Source organism: Muscardinus avellanarius (genome assembly GCF_963383645.1).
Source record: "Muscardinus avellanarius genome assembly, chromosome: 8".
Taxonomy (NCBI): Eukaryota; Metazoa; Chordata; class Mammalia; order Rodentia; family Gliridae; genus Muscardinus; species Muscardinus avellanarius.
This window is the reverse complement of record NC_137794.1, coordinates 65,908,435-65,932,249: the sequence shown is the minus strand read 5'-3', so window position 1 is coordinate 65,932,249 and position 23,815 is coordinate 65,908,435. Positions and strand designations below refer to the sequence as shown.

The 23,815-nt window shown below is 35.4% G+C and overlaps 1 protein-coding gene across 1 annotated transcript; it reads left to right on the top strand.

Moving 5' to 3' along the window:
* Positions 1-4,229: 4,229 nt before the first annotated feature.
* Positions 4,230-22,388, top strand: TUBE1 (tubulin epsilon 1; the record flags this gene model as incomplete). Its single annotated transcript, XM_080700105.1, has 11 exons — positions 4,230-4,427; positions 4,969-5,021; positions 7,953-8,010; positions 12,147-12,262; positions 13,979-14,100; positions 16,261-16,448; positions 16,659-16,834; positions 17,563-17,703; positions 20,838-20,978; positions 21,606-21,780; positions 22,099-22,388. 11 exons carry the CDS (start codon positions 4,230-4,232, stop codon positions 22,255-22,257), a joined length of 1,527 nt encoding a protein of 508 aa, XP_080556231.1. The 3' UTR covers positions 22,258-22,388.
* Positions 22,389-23,815: the final 1,427 nt, after the last annotated feature.

Sequence of the window (23,815 nt, the reverse complement as noted above, 5' to 3'; positions counted from 1 at the left end):
CAGAACACCTTAAGTGAAGTCATAGTGACCCAAGGGAAGAACCCAGAGAAGGCACAAACTTCCGAAATCATGGGAAAGAGGAATAATACTGGAGCAATGAATGCCCACAACCCCACAACATCAGAACCCGATAAAACAGAAAATCAGAGATTTCTAGAAGATCAAATCAGGAAAATAACTGTAGAAATAATAGAGGTGCTTCGAAAAGAACTCAGAGAGAGCCAAAAAGAGATAAAGGATGCAATTTATGAAGTAAAGGCCTCAATTCAAAGCACAAACAACCGATTAGACCACATGGAGAACAGAATCTCGCTTTTAGAAGATGATCATTCCAAAAATGAACGCATAGTTTCTAATCTAAGAAAAAATATCCGACAGCAGGAATCTGATATTGAAGAAATATGGGCCCATTTTAAGAGAGCTAACCTAAGAATAATTGGAATAGAGGAGGGAAAAGAAAGTGAAACCAAAGGGATCAACAATCTCTTCAAGGAAGTAATAGCAGAAAATTTTCCAAACATAGAGCAAGAGGTTGATACACAGGTCCAGGAAACTTATAGAACTCCCTTTAGACAGGATCGGAGAAGAGGATCCCCACGCCACATAATTGTCAAAATGACCAATGTGGAAGCCAAGCAGAGAATCTTAAAGGCAACAAAAACAAAGGGCCAAGTGACATTCAGAGGCAAACCAATTAGAATCACTCCAGACTTCCCAAACCAAGTCATGAGAGCCAGACGGGCTTGGAGTAACATATTCCAAACTCTGAAAGTAAACAACTTCCGGCCAAAAATTTCCTACCCAGCAAAACTTTCTATCAAATTAGATGGAGAAATAAGAAGCTTCCATGACAAACAGAAACTGAAGGAATTTATGTCTTCAAAACCAGCACTAGAGAAAATACTAAAAGAGATTAACTACAAAGAAGAAATAGGTAACGCACACCAGAACCAGAGAAACCAGAGTTTCCATCCAACAGTCAACTAAGATTGGTTATCTATGGAGATTCATTACTTATGTTAGTCTTCTACCTATCTCTAAATGGTATTGTTTGCCTTTATTGTTGTTAATTTTTAGGATTTCTAGTTGGAATATTAATATACCTTCAGATATAGCATTTGGAAATATTTTATCCCATTCTATTAGTAACTGTTAACTCTGTTTACATTGTCTTTGGATATACAATATTTTTTTATTTTTTAGGGAGTTTGTATACTCTTCTGTTGCCTGTGCCATTGAAATCATATCCAAGAAATCACTGCCAATTTCAATGTTGTGAGGTTTTATGACCCAGATTTTCTCCTAAAAGTTTATAGTCTTAAGATTTATATTTAGGTCTTTTATCTATTTTGAGTTAATATTTGTATATGGGATTAGGTAAGGGTCCAACTTTATTCTTTTCCATGTAATTATTATGTTTCAACAATATTTAGTTAAAAGATTATTATTTCCACCACCAAATGTTTGTGGAAACCTTGTCAAAAATAACTTGACAATATAGGGAAGAATTTAGCTCTAGGCTTTTATTTAACTCCAATGGTTTATATATCTGCCTTTAGAATAGTACTACACTGTTTCAATTATTGTAGCTCTATATGGTTTGAAATCAGAAAATATATATCTTCTAGCTTTGTTCTTTTTCAAGATCGTTTTGGGTATCTAGAGTTATGGGTATCTAATATTCCATATTAGGATAGATTTTTTTCTGAAAAATAAATATATAAATATATGATAGTTTCACCTAAAAAAAATAGAAAAAAATATTCTCTGGTAAGAAAGAAAGCAAAAAGAAATATTGAAATGTTATCTTTAAGTCATCAAAAGCTTGGTATCAGACAAATGAAACTGTTATGTGAAATTATCATTTTTAATTTTGGATAAATTGCTATAATACTAGATGTCAACCACTAAGCCAAGCCCACTATGATGTATGAATACAGTGCACCAATAAAAAAAAATAAAAATAAAAATAAATAAAGTGGGCGTTTTGGTCTTCAGTTAATTTCCTTAGTTCTTTTACAGCCAATTTCATTTTTCATCAGGTATTTATTTACTATCTACTGTATACTAGGCAAGGTTTTGAGTACTAGAGATATAGTCATGGACAAAACACGCAAGATTCAGCCCTCATAAAACTTGCCTTTAAATTCCTGCTTCGTTGTGTTCACATTCTTATTATTAAGCTCTTCTACAGCAAAGAGCATAAATATGATACATTATCTTTTCTCCCCATTAGGTTAGATTTTATTCATCCATCTTTTATATGCCTCCTCCTTCTTCCCTTTTTCTTTCCTTTTAGAGTAGTAGTCTGCATGATTCTCAATGATTCTTTGCTCCTGCTCATATTTAAGCAACTGACATTCTATCCAATCTGCTTTTTCTGTGTGTTAGTCAGGTATTGCTCCAATACTACCGAACCCCACAATAGTAGCTTCAGTAAAAACATTTTCCTTGTTTATAGGGCTGTGAATTACCTTCTGTCCAACTGTCCTCAGGATTCATTGGCTAATCTGAATTTGCATATGCTGAGGTGCTGGTTGGCTGGTATGAAATGTTCTGTCTTGCTTAACTCTTAAGCAGAATCATCTGATTCTCTTCAGACTGAAGTTATTAATGAGACTTATTAGGACTTAATGACTTGAATTATTAATTCAATTTTAATTTCTTAATGCAACTTCTCTCTCATCTATGATTTCTGGAGAATAATGATTGGGGACTACAGTAGGGATAGAGCTCTGAGAAGGCCAAAGTACCAGATGAACTGGCACCAAAGTTGACTGATGCAAACCATTCACATCAATACCTGCAAACTTGTCCAACTTGCAAATTTTGGTAGCCCCAGCCATTGGAACTTAAAAACTAAAGTATCTGACTGTATCTCCATCATTGACTCCATGCTTACCAACTAGAAGTTAAGAATTAAAACCAGAAATTGCAAAAATTTCTCAGTGAAAAACCTACCTGATCATTACAGGAGACATATATACTAAGGGGGAAAACATCCAAGTAAAATTTTGTGAAAGCCTTAGCAACATAAACAACCCACTGCAACTTCAAACTTATCAGCTATCAGAGAAATGTAATAACTTATTCGTATTGATGGAGAAATACGGTGCTTAAATGATCAAATATTATGGCTTATATTACCACACATTAATAGCACATTGCAATTTATCTTTTTATTAAATGAAGAAGACTTCTTAGGGTTTTGTACTTTCATGGAATTTTTGTGGAAATGTTAATTTCATTAAACAGAGAAGTGCTTCAGTTATTAATTGAATCCAGTCTAATTTGTTCAATAAAAACGTACATAGGATATTTTTAATGTTTGACAATTTTAAAGATTTGATAATTTTCATTAATGTCTGATTTTTTCCAACTTTCTCTCTTCCATCCCTTCTAAACATTGTGTATACATCAAGTGCTTAGTTTTAATCCCCTTGCGTCCCTCAGATTTCTATTTACTCGGCTATATTCTTGCCCATCGAATCTTATTCCATCTATCATCAGCACCACGCCAAACTGTGAGTCACCATTCTTTGAGTATTTCATGCCAATGTCTTCAATGAGACTATAAGTTGGTTGGAGCTGGATCTGTCATTTCTTTTGAATCCTCCAGGGGGCCTAGAAGTTAACGCTGGGCGTTATCTTGTTCAATAAATTCTGGTTTGGTCTCAGAACTTGTCTTTGACTTTTGTCATAGAGTACCTAGTTTCGGTACTGCCCAAATCCTGTCTATTTGTCCAAGGTTTCTTTGTGCCCATCGTCATTTTTCGTTTTCTATCAGAACAAAGGGCTTGCTGGGTAGCGATGCTCAGGCAGCGTCCGGTTCAATCCGAAAAAAACGGAATTTGACCTACCGCCCAGGGTGTTCAGACTGGGATCGAGGACCGAGCCTCTGAGAGCCCTTGACCAGTAAGACACATACTTAAAATACCACTCCAAAGCCCTAGTTACCCGTCTGTTACCCCGGCCTCCGGAGCTGCCGAAGATCAAAGATGTTGACAAGGCAGCGAGGATCTGCGGTCTGGAGGCCCGGTCGCTATGGCAACAGTAAGACGCAAGTGCGCTTGCGCGGCCTTCTGCCCGCCCTCCTTTTCCTAGACCCAGAGAAGTGCTTTGCGACGGCAGCGACTTCCGGCAGCAGTGTGATTTACGGCCGCCCCCTGGTACCGTGCGGTGGCCGGCAGACGAGAAGGCGGAAGTGGGTGTGCCGGTAGCCGAGGGGAATGACCCAGTCGGTGGTCGTGCAGGGTAAGCTGTTCCGGGCGCGGGGACTCGGTCGCCGCGTCGCTCGTCCGAACTGTTTCTTACCTGATGTCCATTCTCTTTCTTCCTCTCCCCGGGTCGCAGTTGGCCAGTGTGGAAACCAGGTGGGCTGCTGCTTCTGGGACCTGGCGCTGAGGGAGCACGCCGCGGTCAACCAGGTACGAGCACCCGCGGGGGCCCCCTCGCTGTCGCCGGGGCCACGGACCCGGGGGACGCCTTCGTCGGGCTTTATAGGGGGTCTTCTCAGTATGGAAGACAACTGATTCTGTGACGTCTGTTGCTGTTAGACGCACACAACTGAAAGAACGCCGGCCAGATTTTATTTAGTCTTAACAGCTTTCCTAATTCGCAGGGTCTCCTGTGAAGAGCAGTTGGGCGGACAGTGTATGTGGAAGTACTTTACTAAATAGATGACACTGCGGTTACATTTCTTAACTAGTCGGCTTTTTAAATGATCACCAGGATCCAGCGAAAACTCATTTGATGCACTTGCTCTACACTTCTGTGGAGAATTTTTTTCTTCATCGCTCCCTGTCTTTACTCTCGTCAAAAGAGAGTGGGGAAGTAAATTAAACATTTTTGTGATACTTGATCTTTCTTGTAGCCATATACAGGTCATTATGGTATTTAATAATGAAAGGAGATATTAAATTGAAAGTATCTATTTAGACTTAATTTCTATATATTTTTTTCTTTTAGAAAGGAATTTATGATGAAGCAATTAGCAGCTTTTTTAGGAATGTGGATACCAGGTAAGATGGGATTAAAAGTCTGCCACAGAGCATGATGATCTTTTTCTTTCATGTCAACAGATTGGGAAGACCTTCCTTAAATAGCAGTAAAAATAGTCACGAGTTATGAAGTTGTCTGGCTTTGGGTTTGTTCTTATTATGTCATTAATCTTTTCATATCATTGGGTGGAACAGATTTTCTTTCAGGTGTTATTAAGGAACAAAAAACTTTAGTGTGACTTCTCTTAACTTTGAAATAAAGTTTTCCTAAGGAAAGCTGAAAATTTTTTCTAAGTTTATCTTGTTACTGCATCTAATAGTGCATCTGATAATGTGTCTAGCTTTTGAAAGAATTCTTTACATTTATTTGTAATCAGGAATACTCCAAGTATAGAATGTTCTAAAAAGAGAGGAACAGTTGTGTAATCTGAAAGAGTAATTTGACATTCAGGGTATGTCTCTAAGCTTTTAATGATAAATCATTAAGTTTATGCATTTTCAAAGTGCTTCATAAAACTAACTGTGGTTGCCGGGTGTGGTGGCGCACACTTGTAATCCCCGCGCTTGGGAGACTGAGACAGGAGGATCACACAGGTTCGAAGCTAGCCTCAGGTACTTAATGAGGCTCTCAGCAACTTAGAACCTGTTTCTAATAACAGGCTAATGTAATTCAATAGAAATACAAGTTCTAGTTTGAATTAGTTGGCTGGTTATTAAGCTGCTATCTTCTAGCAAAGGCTAATTACACTTCATTTTGTTGGTGAATTCCAGGGCCTGCTGCTTAAGCTTGCAAATTCAGAAACCTTGTTTTAACACCTTGAAAATAGTCTCTTTTCAGTACAATCAAGTTAACCAAACTTAAAGAAATGAAAGATTAAAAAGTGGAAAACCAGTGTAGTAACGGGCAGTAGGAACTATAACTTAGACCAATTACTCATTTACATCATAGGCACATTCTTTTTTATAGGAAAGTTACATAATAAGAAGGTTGCTTAGTGGCCATGGACTCAGACTAAGGGAAGTTAGGTACGTTACCTTAATGGCTAATCTCATTTGTTCTTATTAGATGGAGATAGCTATCGTGTAAACTAGTTCCATTTTATTTGTGTCCCAGAAAATCATCTTTTCCTAAAGAACCATTACCAGACTCAAATTTGCCTGTGTAATATTTCTTTCAGGTGTGCTTCACTTTCTAACTTAAGTTTCTACTGCCACCCCTTCCTTTCTCAAGAGACACCTCTCTCAGTGGAGTATTACATAGTTGAAACCCAGCCTGGGATCTTTTCTTTCTTAATAAGGGGACTTAACATAATTATATGTTCATTTACTATGTGTACTTTAACCGAGAACATTCTTATGTGCATAATATTAAGTTTGGGAGGGAAAAAGAAGAGTGGTATCTTGCTCTTCTTTCTGTTGTAGTATCAGCACATGAGCTTTTGTTCTACAAGTTAATACCCAAAACTCCTTTTTAAAATGCAAGGCCACACTGGCGTGGTGACACACGCTTGTAATCCCAGCACTTGAGAGGCGGAGACAGGAAGATCGCGCAGGTTCGAAGCCAGCCATGCTGGCTTAAGAGACCCTGTTTCCAAATTTTAAAAAAGTATAAAATAGGTCTGGGAGTGTAGCCCGGAGGTAGAAGGGTTTCCAGGAACCCCAGTACCACCAAAAAAAAAAAGGCAAGACCATATCACCGGGCGTGGTGGTGCACGCTTATAATCCCCACACTTGGGAGGCGGAAACAGGAGGATCACGCAGGTTCAAAGCCAGCCTTGCTGGTGTAAGAGACCCTGTTTCCAAATAAAAATATAAAATAGGTCTGGGAGTGTAGCCCAGCGGTAGAAGAATTCCATCCCCAGTACCACCCAAAAAAAAAAAAAGCAAGACCATATCTCTTCATATATACTTATTTATTAAATTATATCTTTTGCATAGAATGATACAAATTTGCCTATAGCAGAAGTTGGCAAACATGTTCCTTAAAGGACTAGGTAGTAAATATTTTAATCTTTGAAAACCGTAAAATATGTTATAGCTATTCAACTCCCTTTATAGAATCAATACAGCCATGGACAGTACATAAACAAATGGGTATAGCTGTATTTGAATACTATTTTAGAAAACAGACAGCTAGTTGGATTTGTCCTGAGGACCATATTTTAAGAAAGTAGGCACCTAGTTGGATTTTTCCTGAGGACCGTAGTTTATAGCCCCTGGCTTATAGCATCTGTGTTTAACTCTACTTCCCTTTATTTAGTTTCCCTTTTCATGAACTGTATTTACCTATATACAGTTACAGTGTTTGATCATAGATTTTCGTACTTTGGTAACTTAATTTCAACACAGAATTCTGAGAACGGCCTTATTCAGTGGTGTAGAATAGATTTATCAGTTGATGTATGTTTGACTACAACAGGAAACCTCATCAGTGGTGGCCTACACAGTAAAGGGATCCATTTATCTCATAGAATCTAGAAACCAAATGTCCTAGGTGTAAAGAAATGCCTCGAGTATTATTCTTTTCTCCTTGCTGTGTTAGCATTTTGCCCTCATTACTTCACAACTGTAAAATGGCAATTTATGGTCCAGGAATTACACTACATTCATGTTTGAAGCAGAAAAAGGAAGAAGGTTGGCATCGACTTCTATCTGGTCTTTTTAATAAAAAATGCTTTCCAACATATCTCTTCTTTATTTCATTGCCTAGAACTGGATTACTTGGCCAGCCCTAACTGCAAAGGAAGCCAGGAAAATAAACACCTCATTTTTCAAACTAATGAGAGAGGCAAACGAGAAAGAGATTAGGAATAACCATTGTATCTACGTCATCGGGCCTGTAACCAGCCATATTGAACAAGGAGAATTTAACATTATTAGCCCTGGAATATCTTATGACTTTCTCTTTTTTAATTTATTATTATTTATTTATTTATTTATTCTATCTTTCAGAGTTGTTGGTGATGGTGGCACTATTTCCAAGGGGAAAATATGTTCTTTAAAAGCACGAGTAAGATTTATATTTTTGGATTCTTACATTGCATGTGTTTTTAAAATAACTATACTTTGCCGGGCGTGGTGGTGCATGCTTGTAATCCCCGCGCTTGGGAGGCGGAGACGGATCGCGCAGGTTCAAAGCCAGCCACGCTGGCTTATGAGACAATGTTTCCAAAATTAAAAAAAAAGTATAAAATAGGTCTGGGAGTGTAGCCCAGAGGTAGAAGGGCTTCCAGGAACCCCAATACCACCAAAATAATAATAATAATAATAATAACAACAACAACAACAACTGTACTTTAGTAACATGACAGTAAAATTTTAGCTTGACTTCTTGAAGTAAAAACACATTCACTGAGCCACATATAATATAAATAAAACTAAGCAGACATTTGTGTACATCCGAAACATTGTTAGGAAATTTTCATACTCAAAAACACTGTATTTAGCACTTTTTTAATGTTTCAAGGGAAATAGTCATCTAGTCAAATGATAGCCTTCTTAATCCTTAAGAACCTGAAATACAGGTTGTTTTTCCATTTAAAAATAATGGGAAATTAATTTGTGTCAGGATTACTACCAGTAAAAAATGTTATTCCAGCCACATAAGAGTGAATAAATACATAGCCATGTAGTTTCTCATGGGGAAAAGGTTATCAAGTCAATACCTATATAGTATTAATCTCATTCTAACATTTCTCTTGTGTTTGTTTCTCTGCGACAAACTTTCAACTTGTTGAGTAAGAATCTTTGACTATAACAAAAAAGAAAGGCAATTTAGATGCTGTGGAAGAAGCTGAGATGCTAAAGATTGGATCTAATATAGTGGCAGAAAGACCAGAGTATATGTTGTAATATTATGGCACCTGGGAACCATCTCCTGTTTCTGTGGTCTTGACTGTCTTTTAAAACGAAACTTGAGGCAGAGATCATGTGCTTGTAGATTGTTAGGATAATTGATTAACACTTAGCGTACTCTGCTGTAAGAGCTAGATCACAATCCAAACCTTAGAGTAACAAACTGACATTTTCTAGACTACTCCCATCTTGACCTTTTCCTACCACTGTATCAGTGAGCAGGCTGGGAAATGGAGAAAATACTATTAGGAAAGAATAAATCAGCATGTTTCTGGAGCCTTTGACTTTTGTCAGATAAAGTATGCTTCCGTTTTCTCTATAAGAACTCTTCAGTGATGATGTGGCTATCGCTGAAGACTAAGCTTCATAAGGTAACTTGGTGCTTGTATCTCTTCACTCTGTCTAGTATTTTAGGTAAATGGGGAAATACTCAGAATTTTGCAAATTTTACTATTACAATTTGGAAACAAAAAAGGCTATTACCATGTGGCTCTGAAAGGAAACATGAGGATCCAGCCACATTAGAGTGAGTAAATACATAACCTGGAACAGTTTTAACTCCAGACTTTGGATGCCTAAGTGAGGAACCTAGGATTTGAGAGAATACTCTCTCAAGATTTAGTTAACTTCCAGAGGAAAAACCGAAAGCTTGATGTGACTAAGGATTAAAAGGGGCATGTCAAAGTTTTAATACTAAATAACTACAACATTGATTATATCAAAACTCATAAGACCTAAATATCAGTGTGTAATCTGCATATTGCTTCTTTTGCCAGGTAGTACCTTTCATCTTCCACAAACCATCTCAATAAATCTGTCTTGGAAAAGGCCATTATAAGCTATATTTCTCCTTTCTAGTCATATAAATTATAATACTACAATTTGCCCATATAGTGAAGTCCTTGTGATTGGTTGGATGAGTGCTTATGAAAGTGAGCACTCATATTGTCAGAAATGTACTTGAGCCGGGCGTGGTGGCGCACGCTTGTAATCCCTGCGCTTGGGAGGCGGAGACCAGAGGATCGCGCAGGTTCGAAGCCAGCCGCGTGGTTTAAGAGACCCTGTTTCCAAATAAAACATATAAAAAAAAATAGGTCTGGGAGTGTAGCCCGGAGGTAGAAGGGCTTCCAGGAACCCCAGTACCACCAAAAAAAAAAAAACAAAGAAATGTACTTGAAAATTGCTAACATTGCCAATACATATCATATATAGTCCTGTGTATGAAAAGTGATATATATCCTTATACATCCATATATATATATCTCCTTAGCTGGGCGTGGTGGCGCACCCTTGTAATCCCAGAATTTGGGAGGTTGAGACTGGAGGATCGCTGTTCACAGCCTCATCTACTTAGTGAAGCCCTCCGCAACTTAGTGAGACCCTGTTTCAAAATAAAAAATAAAGCAGGGGTGTAGCTCGGAGATCAATGCCCCTGAGTTCCATTCTCAGACCTGCAAAAAACAAAAAGAAAAGAATATATACATCCTCATATATGTGTATATATATATTGTCATTGCTATATATAAGAAGCATATTCATAAAATAATTCTAAAAGTCTGTAATATACTTCTATAGTACTTGTATATCTCACAGTAAGTAGCATAATTACACAAATTCACCAAATTTCAGTGTATATAAATTATAACCCCACTGTAATCAGTATTGTATAAATATCAAACTTGATTGTCTCCCCTTAATTAAATAGTAGGGTAGAGAGTTTGGTGGTTGAAGAGTGAAGATTCTGCCACCAGCTACCTGGGTTTGTGTCTACATTCAGCTAGCTGGGTGACCATAAGACAAGTTACATAACTTTTTAGGCCTCAGTTTCCTCAGGTGTCAAGTCAGGATGACAGTCTTTCTGCATAGGGCTGTGTAGGTTAAATAGGTTGACACATACAAACCATTTAGAATAGTTCTGTAGTAACTGCTTAATGCTGCATAATCATAGGAAAGCCTGTAAACCAAGTACTTCTTGGTGACACTGCATCAGAGTTAATAGTTTCTAGTGTGCCAAAAGTTACTTCAGATTTTTTTTTCTTTAACTCTCCTTATTTTACTTTTTCACTCTTGTTCTGACTTTGTTTTTATTATTTGTTTCTTCTTGGAGTTTGTTTTCTTTCATTTGTGCTTGGAATTGAACCTAGGACTTTACACCCGCCAACTGTACACTCTGCCACTGAGAGACACCCATCCTTATAGTAAAATATACAGAAAGCAAAGTGCAGAGACTTGGAAGAAGGAGCAAATAATCCTCCTGCCAGGATTCCTGCTTAGAATTTCTGTATTTCCTTTCAGTCTTTTTTTTTCTTCCCATAGTTAATTTTATAATCTCATTTTCTTTTTAGTAACCTAGGTTATCTTCCATGTCAATTAAGTTTGTGACAATTAGATGATAAGTTAAACGGAGGGAGGGATCCTGTGGTCATTGATTTCTATCCAGTACTTTGGCTCTATACATTATAGTAAATTTACTCATTGAATTGAACTTTTTTTGTTTTGGATTGTGATGCATAAAGAACAGCAAGAGATGTTCCTAGTGAGCAAACTTATTCATGCATCTTATATTTATTGAGAGCTTTTTTAGGTTTAGGTTAGCTTCTAGATTTCGAAGACCTTATTAAAACTTCAGTTGAAAGCCGGGCATGGTGGTGCATGCCTTAATCCCAATACTTGGGAGGCTGAGACAGGAGGGTCGTGCACGTTTGAAGCCAGCCTCAGCTGCTTATTGAGGCTTTCAGCAACTTAGTGAAATCCTGTTTCCAAATAAAAATATAAAATAGGTCTGGGAGTATAGCCCAGAGGTAGAAAGCCCTGGGTTCCATCCTCAGTACCACAAAAAAAAAAAAAAAAATGCAGTTGAGGGGATTATTGGGCTCCTTTTTTGCCCAGTTGGCATGGAATAGGACAGAAGAGTTTAGAATCCACCTTGTAGCCGGGCGTGGTGGCGCACGCTTGTAATCCCCGCGCTTGGGAGGCAGAAACAGGAGGATCGCGCAGGTTCGAAGCCAGCCCCGCGCGCTGGCTTAGGAGACCCTGTTTCCAAATAAAAAAATGTAAAAATAGGTCTGGGAGTGTAGCCCGGAGGCACAAGGGCTTCCAGGAACCCCAGTACCACCAAAAAAAAAAAAAAAAAAAAAAAAATCCACCTTGTAATTGGATTTCACCTTTTGAGCAGGGTGAGATTGTTTTTAATTCTTAGAGCAGATTCTGTATGAAGATAAAATTCTTTTCATTTACAGAGTAAATGACCAAAGGGAAAATATGCCAAATAATTTTTTTTTCTCTTTACAGGCTGTCTTGATTGACATGGAAGAAGGGGTAGTGAATGAAATTCTCCAGGGACCATTGAGAGATGTATTTGATAGCAAGCAACTCATCACTGATATTTCTGGCTCAGGAAATAATTGGTGAGAATATGCTGAATGTAAACACTGAATATCATCTGAAAAACTGACCATTCTTTATTCTGATAGGTCCTGCTGACATAAAAGCAAGGTGTAATTTGCCACACAAAGATAAGCCTTTTAGCTCTATCTTCTTTTTTTAAAATAAATGGTGGTATTTTATAATGCTTAGGACTCTCATGTTTACATTTACTTTTAGGTTTTTTTTTTTTGTTTTGTTTTGTTTTTGGTGGTACTGGGGTTCCTGGAAGCCCTTCTACCTCCGGGCTACACTCCCAGACCTCTTTTTACATTTTATATTTGGAAACAGGGTCTCCTAAGCCAGCGCGCGCGGCTGACTTCGAACCTGCGCGATCCTCCTGTCTCTGCCTCCCAAGCGCGAGGATTACAAGCGTGCGCCACCACGCCCGGCTTTTAGTTTATTTTTTAAGAGAAAGATGAATCATGAAAAATTGATTTGCTCAATTCCTATTTGTAAGTTGATTCTTACATAACAGTAGTGACAAAAGTTTAAAGTACTTTCATAAATATTCTCTTACTTTTTAACTCTTTCAAGTTCTCCAGTTGGTCATATTTGATAAAATCAGTAAAAGATGCAAGCCAAACTACTGTCCTAGCTTTCAAACTGAGCCCATGGTCATTTTGGCCCATAAATATTTAATAGTCTCTTCTAATGTGGAAAAAACCTCCATCAGTGATTTTAAGAATTTACATGAGGCTGTTTTTTTTAAAAAATAAATTAGCTCAGCCAGCATGGTGATATACAACAGTAATCCCAGTACTTGGGAGGCTGAGAAAGGAGGATCCCAGGTTTGTGGCCAGCTCAGCAACTTAGTGAAGCCATTTGCAACCTAATGAGACCTTGTTTCAAAATAAAAAATAAAATAGGTCTGGGGGTGTAGCTCAGAGGTAGAATGTCTGGGTTCAATCCCTAGCACCAAAAGTATTAATTAATAAAGTAGCTACTTATTAAACAGCGTCATATTTATTATTTTAACTGTTTGCTACCAGTCCCTCAGGCTCCTGATGTGGAGTGATGTATAATTTCATTAAAGTATGAATTCAAATCTTGTGTTCCAGGAGACTCATTTGGCACTTAATAAGTGAGTGGCTTTTGTCTGATTGTTCTATAACTTGCTGTGTAATTTTTTAGTTAGACCTAACTGCATGTATGTAATGGGAAAATCATTTAAAATTCATCACCAGTGATACTTGCAAATTTGAGCAACTGAAGACTTACAGATTCTCATGAATATCAATTTTTTTAGTTAACGTTTTACCTAATAATGTGTGATGTAACCAGTTTTCCTAGTTTAAACCAGAAAAGATAAGTTTAAAATTTTTTTATTTCCAATGTCTGTGTAATTGACTTTATTCTGCTCTTTAATATGTAAATTCACTGTAGTTCATAATTTACTTTTGATGGAAACAAAATCCTACGTAACAGATTTTAAGAAAAAAGTTGAGAAAACAAAATTAGAAAACCGTAGTTTAAGATCTCTGCTAACGAGTTATCTTACCAGACTATTTGAGGATTATAAATATGTAATATGTTAAGTTTTCTATCTGTTATCTTCAGGATATTAGGATTTATTGATAAATAAAAATATATTAAACATAGTGAAATTGAAATACTTTTTCAAATTTTTCTATAATCTCACTTAGAGCAGAAATAAAGTAATAGATACAATTTTTTTTAATCTGTATTCTTATTTTCAGGGCTGTGGGTCACAAAGTTTTTGGCAGTCTTTATCAAGAACAGATTTTAGAGAAACTCAGAAAATCAGCAGAGCACTGTGATTGCTTACAGTGTTTCTTTATAATTCACTCCATGGGAGGAGGTAAAGTTAATCACTCATTTGCTTAAAACAGTATTAAAATCCAAATGGAATTCGTTTTACAAGCATAAGTCTTATTTTCAGACCTATGATTGATAAAGAGAGAACCATTTAGAATATATGTGTGTGCTTCAATATTAAAATATTAGGACTTAATTTAAAATTTTGTGAAATCATGTCGCGATTACCATTTTTTTATCTTCAGGATATTAGGATTTATTGATAAGAAGCAAAAATATATTAAACATAGTGAAATTGAAATTTTTTTCAAATTTTTCTATAATCTTACAGCAGAAATAAAGTAGTAATAAATACAAATATTTTTTTAATCTGTATTCTTATTTTCAGAGCTGTGGGTCACAAAGTTTTTGGTAGTCTTTATTAAGAACAGATTATAGAGAAACTCAGGAAGTCAGCAGAACACTGAGTGCTTTGCAGTGTTTCTTTATAATCTATTCCATGGGAGGAGGGAAAGGGCTTTCCTATCTTAAGCTCTTTTTAGGAATCAATGGAACTGTATTGGAATTTTTTTTTTCTTTTACCTTTAGCTTTTTTAAAATTTCCAGCCAAATTTCAGTATGTAGAGGGTTTTTTTGTTTTGTTGCTGCTGCTGCTGCTGCTGTTGTTTTTAATTGGTGCATTGTAGTCATACATCTTAATGGAGTACAAGATGATAGAGGAATTCATACTATATAGAGGTGGTGTGTGTGTGTGTGTGTCTGGAACCTAGGGGCACTCGACCTCCTAGCTTCACCCCCTGCCCTATTTTTTATTCTTTATTTTGAAACTGGGACTCACTAAGTAGCTGAGGCTGTCTGCAAACCGCGATCCTCTGGTCTCAGCCTCCCGAATGCTGGGATTACAAGAGTGTGCCACCACGCCCGGCTCCATATAGAGTCTTTGTTCTCAGTGTTTGCTGGTTCGGTCTTGTATCCTAATTATGACTGAGCATTCCTGGCATATGCTTGTGTGTGCTTGCCAGAGAACATCAGTATCCTCTCTAGTACTTTCTCATTACTCACATAAGAAGAAAAAGGGAGTAAAAAATTCTTTTAGTCAATTTTCTTAAATTATTTATTACATGATAATTTTCTTGAACTGGAAATATGTGATCTGCATTTTTTTCTTTCCCCCAGAGAAACCTGTAACTTGGAGCCTAAGTGTTTTTCCCTTGTTTCATGAAATAGAATACAATTTGCTAATTTTAAAATAGGATTAACAATTTTTATAATAAAGAGAAACTTTTTTACCAAGTTAAAATTAGGATTTCCCATTCCGCAGGTTAGATATGATTGATTTTTATCCATATCTTACATTCACTGCCATGGCATTTTAAAATCAAATTTGTAATTGTGTGTAATCATATCTTTAGAACACTATCATAATCATCAAGAAATATTATCATTGTACTGGTATAATTAACCTGGAAGCTTGAATAAATTTCCAGAAGTAAAGAAAACAATTTGATTTAGTTTATTATTCTTTTTAAACTTCTCTACTATCCAGCATCTCAGAAAAAATACATTTTATTCATAATTCACTGAAAATGACAAAAATAATTGAAAAATAGTAAAGGCTAAAAGTAAAGTTCTCTCTTACCCAGTTTCAAGTCCCTCTTCTCACAGCAGATCAAGCTGGCATATTTTTATGTATATCATTCCAGATATTTTCTGTGCTTATTAAAGTGTGTATATATTTTTATATAAGACCACACAATACATATTACTTTCTAATTGTTACACTTTGTCTTTCTCATACATCTTTCCATATCAGTTCTGTCACAGAATTGAAATATATATATATATTTAGTGTTATTACATACAATCCCCAGTGAATATCTGGTACATACAAACATGCACACATGTGTGTATGCGTTTATGCCACTATACCTATTGGAAATATTTCTAGAAAGGACAGTAAGAACAAAGAATATGAGCTTTTTAAATTTTGATTGATACTACTAATATACCATTCTGCATCAATCATGTTATTAGCCACAGAATATGTTTCTGATTTCCACATGATCATTAAACATTACCCCAAAAATCTCCCTTATTTTCGTGTAGCAAATTATTCCTGCAAATGAAACAAAATTTCCAAGCCCATCCACACATATGTTCCAAGTTATTTATGCTATTTTCTTTTTGAAATTTTAATCCTCAGGAACAGGATCTGGACTTGGCACGTTTCTTTTGAAGGTGCTTGAAGATGAATTCCCAGAAGTGTATAGATTTGTGACTTCAATTTACCCTTCCGGTGAGGATGATGTCATAACGTCACCTTATAATAGCATCTTGGCAATGAAGGAACTTAATGAGCACGCAGACTGTGTGTTGCCCATTGACAACCAAGTAAGAAATGGCTTTGGAATTTACGGACAAGATTTATATGCACTTAACCCTGTGTTATGCTTACGCATTTACGTGAAAGATTTTCCTCACTTTGCAGCATTCTCATGTAAGAGAAAAAAAAAGTTGAAATTATTTGTCTTCTTTCTTGCCTAGCATATCATCTATGTACACTCTTCTTAATAACTTCTCTCCCAAATTTTTTCTCAAAAGTCTTTATTCGACATCATTAGCAAAATTGACCATGTGGTGAATTCTGGAAAGTTGAGTACAACTGTGAAACCAAAGAGTCTGGTTACTTCAAGTGCTGGGGCTTTGAAAAAGAAACACAAGAAGCCCTTTGATGCAATGAACAACATTGTGGCAAATTTGCTGCTCAACCTAACAAGGTGATTCTTTCTAAGAACTTCATTTGGGTATTTTTTGTGGTGTTTTAAATTTTTATAGTATTTTTTAATTATTCTAAGTTATAGAAGCCTCTTTTTTATTTTTCTCTCTTGGAGTAATAGAACAGAACTTTAATTCCTGTGAGGCTGAAGCAGCATTACTCCAAGTACATTCCATGAATTATTAGTGGATGTTCAATTATAATGATTTTATGGTTGACACACTTGATATATACTTGGCTAGACAAAATTAAATGTGTTTTTGTTTTGCTGTAGAACATCTAAATCTTTTAAACCAACTGATCTATATATACTCCTTGGTAGCTGATCCAAAAGTTGGGTCTTAGATTTCCTAGGCATTACTATATTTCATATTCCAGAGTGTGTTAAGTACACTCTTAAGAAATTTTGTAAAAAGTTTCTACAGTAGTTAACTAATTACTGACCATTATGTTTTAAACTCAATAGGAAGTCTGTTTTTAAATAAGATATTTTTATGTGTAATCAGCAAGTATAATAGTATGTTGGTTATGCTTTAGGTAATCCAGAAAAAATAATTGCTATAGGTGTTATATGTTGCATTTTAATTATCTTTATGGATAATTATTCATGATACTGTATTTTAATAATACAGTAATAAAAGAGCAATATTCTGCATTCACATGTACAAAGGAATTTGAGAAAGTGTATAATTCTTTAACTTTTTTCTCATTTTAATAACAATCTTTTAGCTCTGCAAGATTTGAAGGATCCCTTAATATGGACCTTAATGAAATCAGCATGAATTTAGTTCCTTTTCCACAACTTCATTATCTTGTGTCAAGCCTAACACCTCTTTATACACTGGCAGATGTTAACATTCCTCCTCGAAGGTAAGATGTAACTCAATTCCAATTTCTTAGGAACTTGAAATCATTTTTTTGTTTTTAATTTTTTTTAAGTCGGGCAAGGTGGCGCACACTTGTAACCCCAGCATTCAGGGGGCTGAGACCCGAGGATCACGGTTCGTGGACATCCTCAGCTACTTAGTGAGGCCCTCTGCAACTCAGTGAGACCCAGTTTCAAAATAAAGAATAAAAAATAGGGCAGGGGGTGTAGCTTAGAGGTCAAATGCCCCTGGGTTCCATCCCCAGATCCGCAAAAAAAATAAAATAAAAAATAAAGAATTAAAAAATAGGGCAGGGAGTGTAGCTCGGAGGTCGAATGCCCCTGGGTTCCATCTCCAGACCTGCAAAAAAAAATTTTTTTTAAGAAAAATTTATAGTAATTCTAGTTATGGCTATTATTTTATTTGAGTAGTATATGAAATAGAATTGGTAACAGCCATTTTATTAGATGAATATTTTAGAAGTATTTTAAAATGTCAGCTAAACTATTTGAAATTAATGATTAAATGTTTAGGCTTTTCAAAATTAATAAGGCAGGGATGTAGCTCAGTGGCAAAGCACTTGCCTTGCAACACCCTGGATTCAATCCCCATTTCCAAAAAAAAGACCCAGAAAATTAATACAATTTTTATTGAAAAAAATTAAGAGCTCTGGAGTCTGAGAAATCCTAATTCTATCACTAACTAGCTTTTCTTATCTGAAAAAAAATTAAAGAATACTTATGCTTGCCGGGTAGTATGAAGCTATTGTATTTTTCCAAAATAGTTAGTTTTATAATCATGTGTGTGCCATTTATAAACCTAAAGTTTACATCTATTTAACAAAAAATATGGTTTTCAAAGATATTCTTAGCATATACAGTAATGATGAGCTTGAAAATTTTACCCTGACATTCACAATTGAAAGAAAAAAGATCCTGCTAAACTCTATAAGGGGAGAGTATGTAAATGAGAACATGCAGACTATAAAAAGTTCCTTTTTATAGGTAAAGTTTAAGCAAGAGAACAATTTTGTACAGGAATATCACAAGTGATATTGCTGAATATCACTTCTAGTTAAGCCAGCACCAGTTATACTGACTAATAGGTAGGGCTCCTTTTCTGCATTAGATCCTCATAACCTTAACTAAGTAAAGCAGTAGATATACAGTGCATGGCACATGTTGATCATTGAATGTTTTACCAGTGTCAGCCCAGCTACTGAATTAGTATATTTAATAAGTACAGTATATACCTTCAGTGTGGACACATAGAATGTTAATTGGTTCTAAACTATTTTTGTACAATAATATATTGTATAGTATAATATACAATAGTGTTGTATATTGTATAGTAAATTCAGTTAAAATTTTCAGTTAAAATTCTTAAAAATGAAAGCTGTGATTTCTAATTACATTCAGCATTAAAAAAAGATTTTGACTCAGTCCTTTGACCTGAATATTTCAAAGTTAATTGAATGTCTTACCATCCTATTTAGTTTTTTTGATAAAAATAATACAGTAGTCAATACTTTTCATTATAACCATAATTTGAAAAATTTGGTTTTTAAAATGTTTCATGAAAATCAATGGGAAACTTTAAAAACATTAGACTTAAATTTGTCACAGTGTTTATATTTGTTGCGATTTGGGGGCAGTTGTGTTTTGTTTCTGCTCTACTATAGATATTTCAAAGGCTGTCATACATGAGCACAATCATTTTTCCTTGAATAAATAATTGTTTTTAAGTTATACTAAGTTGTATTAAAAGTCATAGTTTTAAAACTCTTTAATTTCTTATAATTTCCAAATACATGAGAATGGTTTGTACTAGGAGATTAATAAATATCAGTTCAATACCTATTGCATTTTTGTCAAAAGAAAATAATAAATACATGCAAATAAAAAAAGTATCCCAATGATTACAAAATAGTTTACTAGTTTTGGTGCTTTATGAGACAAGAAAATCAAGAATGCATTTCCTATCTTTTTGTATGGTGGTTCTTAATCTTTCTAGGTCTCCATCTCTAATCTCTATAAATTGACTTCATAAAAATGACCCAAATTGCATATATATACTAAGATTCTGAACATAATAGCAAAGGATTCATGGAATTCCCACCAAAGCTTACCTGTTTCTTATGGAATCTTCTCTCCATCCTATAGGATAATTGAATAAAACACAAGCTCTGTTGGAGTGGGATTTTTCCCCCAGGGCTGGAGATTGAACCTAGATCATTATGTGTACTAGCTAAGTACTACTCAGCCCAGAGCTGCATCCCCAGCCCAGGAAATTTTTGTTCACTGCGAAGCCTCTTGCCATTCAAGTAATGCCTAGCACATGGTAGGCTTTTAGTAAATATGATAAATACGCAGCACAGATTGTGGCTCTTTCGAGACATTTTGCAGGTTTGGCATATAAAGTTCTGGCTAGAGTTAATCTAAGCAGCATAGTTGTATCTGCATTGAGTTAAATGGTATTTAAGAACCAAAATGAGATTATATTGAGGACCCAGGAGGGCTGTGCATTGTGAGATATAAATTCTGTCAATCACCTTTTTCTGGGTAAAAGACAATCTTTTATTTTTCTTTTATCTTTTATATACTAGATTTCTGTTTAAAGCCTCTCAGGAACACTACTATAGAGTTTTATCTTTTATAAGACAGCCTCACATTGTCCTTTAATAGTTTCCTGCAAATGATTCTTAACTAGTTTGTTATGTATTTTACAGAGACAGAGTAATAGTGTCATAGGTTTTTAATTAGTTTCGATAGTGTTTTATACTACTAAAGAGGATACTGAACTAAGCAATAATGCTACAGGCTTCTGAAGTCAGTACTCCGTAGAGCTCACTAAAGCTACAGTCAAAATTTTGTAGTTGCCTGAAATCACGAATATATTGCTGAAGCTTTCTTTTTCAAAACAACAAAAAAGAGATGTTACTTGATTTTCCCTCTTCTCATATTTATCATTAAGATTGCTTTGAGAGAATGGCAGTTAGCTATTTAGTTTATTTAGAATATATAGTATATATTACATTTAGTATGAAGCTTTTTTAACCTATAGATGACTACATTTTCATTTTAGAATTAAATATTAAAGAAAGACATTTTGTATAAACAGTGGCTCTAATTGTTTTAGATTGGATCAGATGTTTTCAGATGCCTTCAGTAAAGATCATCAGCTAATTCAAGCAGATCCCAAACATAGTCTCTACCTTGCCTGCGCCCTCATGGTTAGAGGAAATGTACAGATTTCAGATCTTCGCAGAAATATTGAAAGGTTTGCTTTCTGTTTTTCAAGATAATTTCTGTATACTGGTTGGGGTGGTGGAGCAGTGGTTAAGACCACTTATAATCTCTTCAAATTATAGCAATGTAACTCCGTAATGTGTGGCCTCGAACAAGCCATTTACCCTCTCTGTACCATATTTTCTTCAAGTATAAAATAATAATAGTAGTACAAAGTTATTTATGAGTATTAAAAGGTTCATGAGATGTTTTATTTTAGGAAAGTGTTCAAAGAATTTAGATAATCTTTTATTACTACTACTGTATAGCTTCTAAGTTTAAGCTTTGCTATTTGACAGTCTCCTTTTAAGAAAATTACTCTATTGAATTATAGAGATTATAATACCTTTGTTTCTTTTTATTCCTAGATTTCAAATCTTAAAGGATGTGTTTCTGGCTTTTTGAATCACCATCACAGCTCATTTAATGATTTCTGATTAAGTATCTCTTAGTTCACTACCACATTGATACTGCTAATAGTAAATAGATAACTTAGAGCATAAACTAAGCAGTTAGAATGCTACCATCAGTGATGTCCCTGTTTAACTAGTGGGGCACGCCATCATGTGGCAGACATTTTTAGTGCCCTAGTTCTTACGTTTGGATTTTTATATCTCAGATTAAAACCTTCTCTACAGTTTGTCTCCTGGAATCAAGAAGGCTGGAAGACCAGCCTGTGTTCAGTACCTCCCGTGGGCCACTCTCATTCATTATTGGCTTTAGCAAATAACACATGTGTGAAGCCAACCTTCATAGACCTGAGAGAAAGATTCATGAAGCTCTACAAGAAAAAGGTAATTACACACCTTTGTAACTGTTTATGTTGGCTATTTAAGGTGTATCACACTGCAAACCAAGGCTGACCTTGTCTGCAATATTTGTTGTTCTAATTGAAAAAGAGAAGCTTACTCATACTTTAAGTGAGAAATGTCATGAGTTTATAAGGTTTGGGCAAATACACATTTGACTCAAGTTCTCATTTCCATTATAAAGCTGAATGGACTATAATTTTAACAAAGAATATTTACATTGTAGAAGAGTTGTGTATGCTAAAGTTCCTGGAATGATAATTATCCTTTCTTTTTTTTTTTTTTTTTTTTTTTAATTTACAGGCTCACCTCCACCACTACCTACAAGTTGAAGGGATGGAGGAAAGCTGTTTCACGGAAGCTGTGTCATCTTTGTCAGCACTCATCCAGGAGTATAATCAACTAGACTCCACAAAGAGCATACCTGTGCAGGATTTCCCCAGGCTAAGTGTGGCTGTGTGAAAAAGAAACCAAAAAAGACAGCTGTCATTTTTTCCTAATTTTCCTTTTTTTTTTTTTTTTTTTTTGTCACCTTTCTGTTTTAGCATTTTTGGGATTCAGAAAGCCCAGTTTTGTTTTTATATTATCAGGAGGTATTTTGTCTAGTAGAGTGGTTTCTCTTTAATCACAATTTATTGATATCAGTGTGTGAATTAGTGACTACCATTAGTTACTACAAGCAATTTGGCAAAATTGAGAGAACAGAGTTCCACAGTTTGCTTTATTTATAGCTTCATATTTATACACTTATAATCATGCCTTTAATAAATATTGTACAGATATATTTTTATATTTATTGATAATTTATATTTTTATATTCTTTTTAAATTCTCCTGGTTCTGTAAAAGTAAGTACTGGGAGCAGAAGAACATAATGTGAATGTTTCCATGGAACAGCCACTAGCTTTTTAGGGATAGGTTTTATTGAAGTTGTTAGGAGATTTTGTTTCTTTTGTAACTTGTTTACACTCAAGAATCACAATTTAAGACGGGCGTGGTGGTGCACGCTTACAATCCCAGCATTCGCTTGTAATCCCAGCATTCGGGAGGCTGAGACCAGAGGGTCAGGGTTCACAGACAGCCTCAGCTACTTAGTGAGGCCCTCTGCAACTCATTGAGACCGGTTTCAAAATAAAGAATAAAAAGTAGGGCAGGGGGTGTAGCCCAGAGATCGAATGCGCCTGGATTCCATCCCCAGATCCGCAAAAAAAAAAAAAGAATCACAATTTAGACATTTAAAATATTTGTATTAGCCAGGCGTGGTGGCGCACGCTTGTAATCCCAGCATTCGGGAGGCTGAGACTGGAGGATCGTGGTTCGTGGACAGCCTCAGCTACTTAGTGAGGCCCTCTGCAACTCAGTGAGACCCGGTTTCAAAATAAAGAATAAAAAATAGGGCAGGGGGCGTAGCTCGGAGGTTGAATGCCCTTGGGATCCATCTCCAGACCCGCAAAAAAATGTAAAATAAAATATTTGTATTAAATTACTTTTAAATGTAATTGCTTTTTATCAAACCAATTTATTTTGTAATAAATGTCCATATTTTTAAACAGAACTCCTTGTTACCGTTTTTACATTTCACCATTTTTAAAAGTGAATCAGACGTTACTAGCTTGCTGTCTTCCTAACTTTATTGTAATTGGCTATAACAGTCTAGTGAAATTGTTCTAGTTATTATAACTTACTATAACTCCAGTCCGTGTCTTCAACATTATTTTTAATCACAGTTTATATTTTAGAGCTTTGTTTAGTGTTTAAGTTTCTTTTCTTTGCAAAACGATACTGTTTTTGGTCTTTATCTTGGCTATTTATTTTTTAAGTTTTGGTATAAAAACTTCTAGATTATACTTAACAATAGCCAAAGAAGTTTCATTTTTTTTATCTGAAAAGAAATTGTAACTGATAAGGTAGGGGAATAAAAATTATAAATGTTTACAGTTTAATCTTATTTCTATTCAAGAATTAATCCAGAATCTTGTTTACCCTATGATTATCATCTGATAGGAGCCTATTTTTAAAAC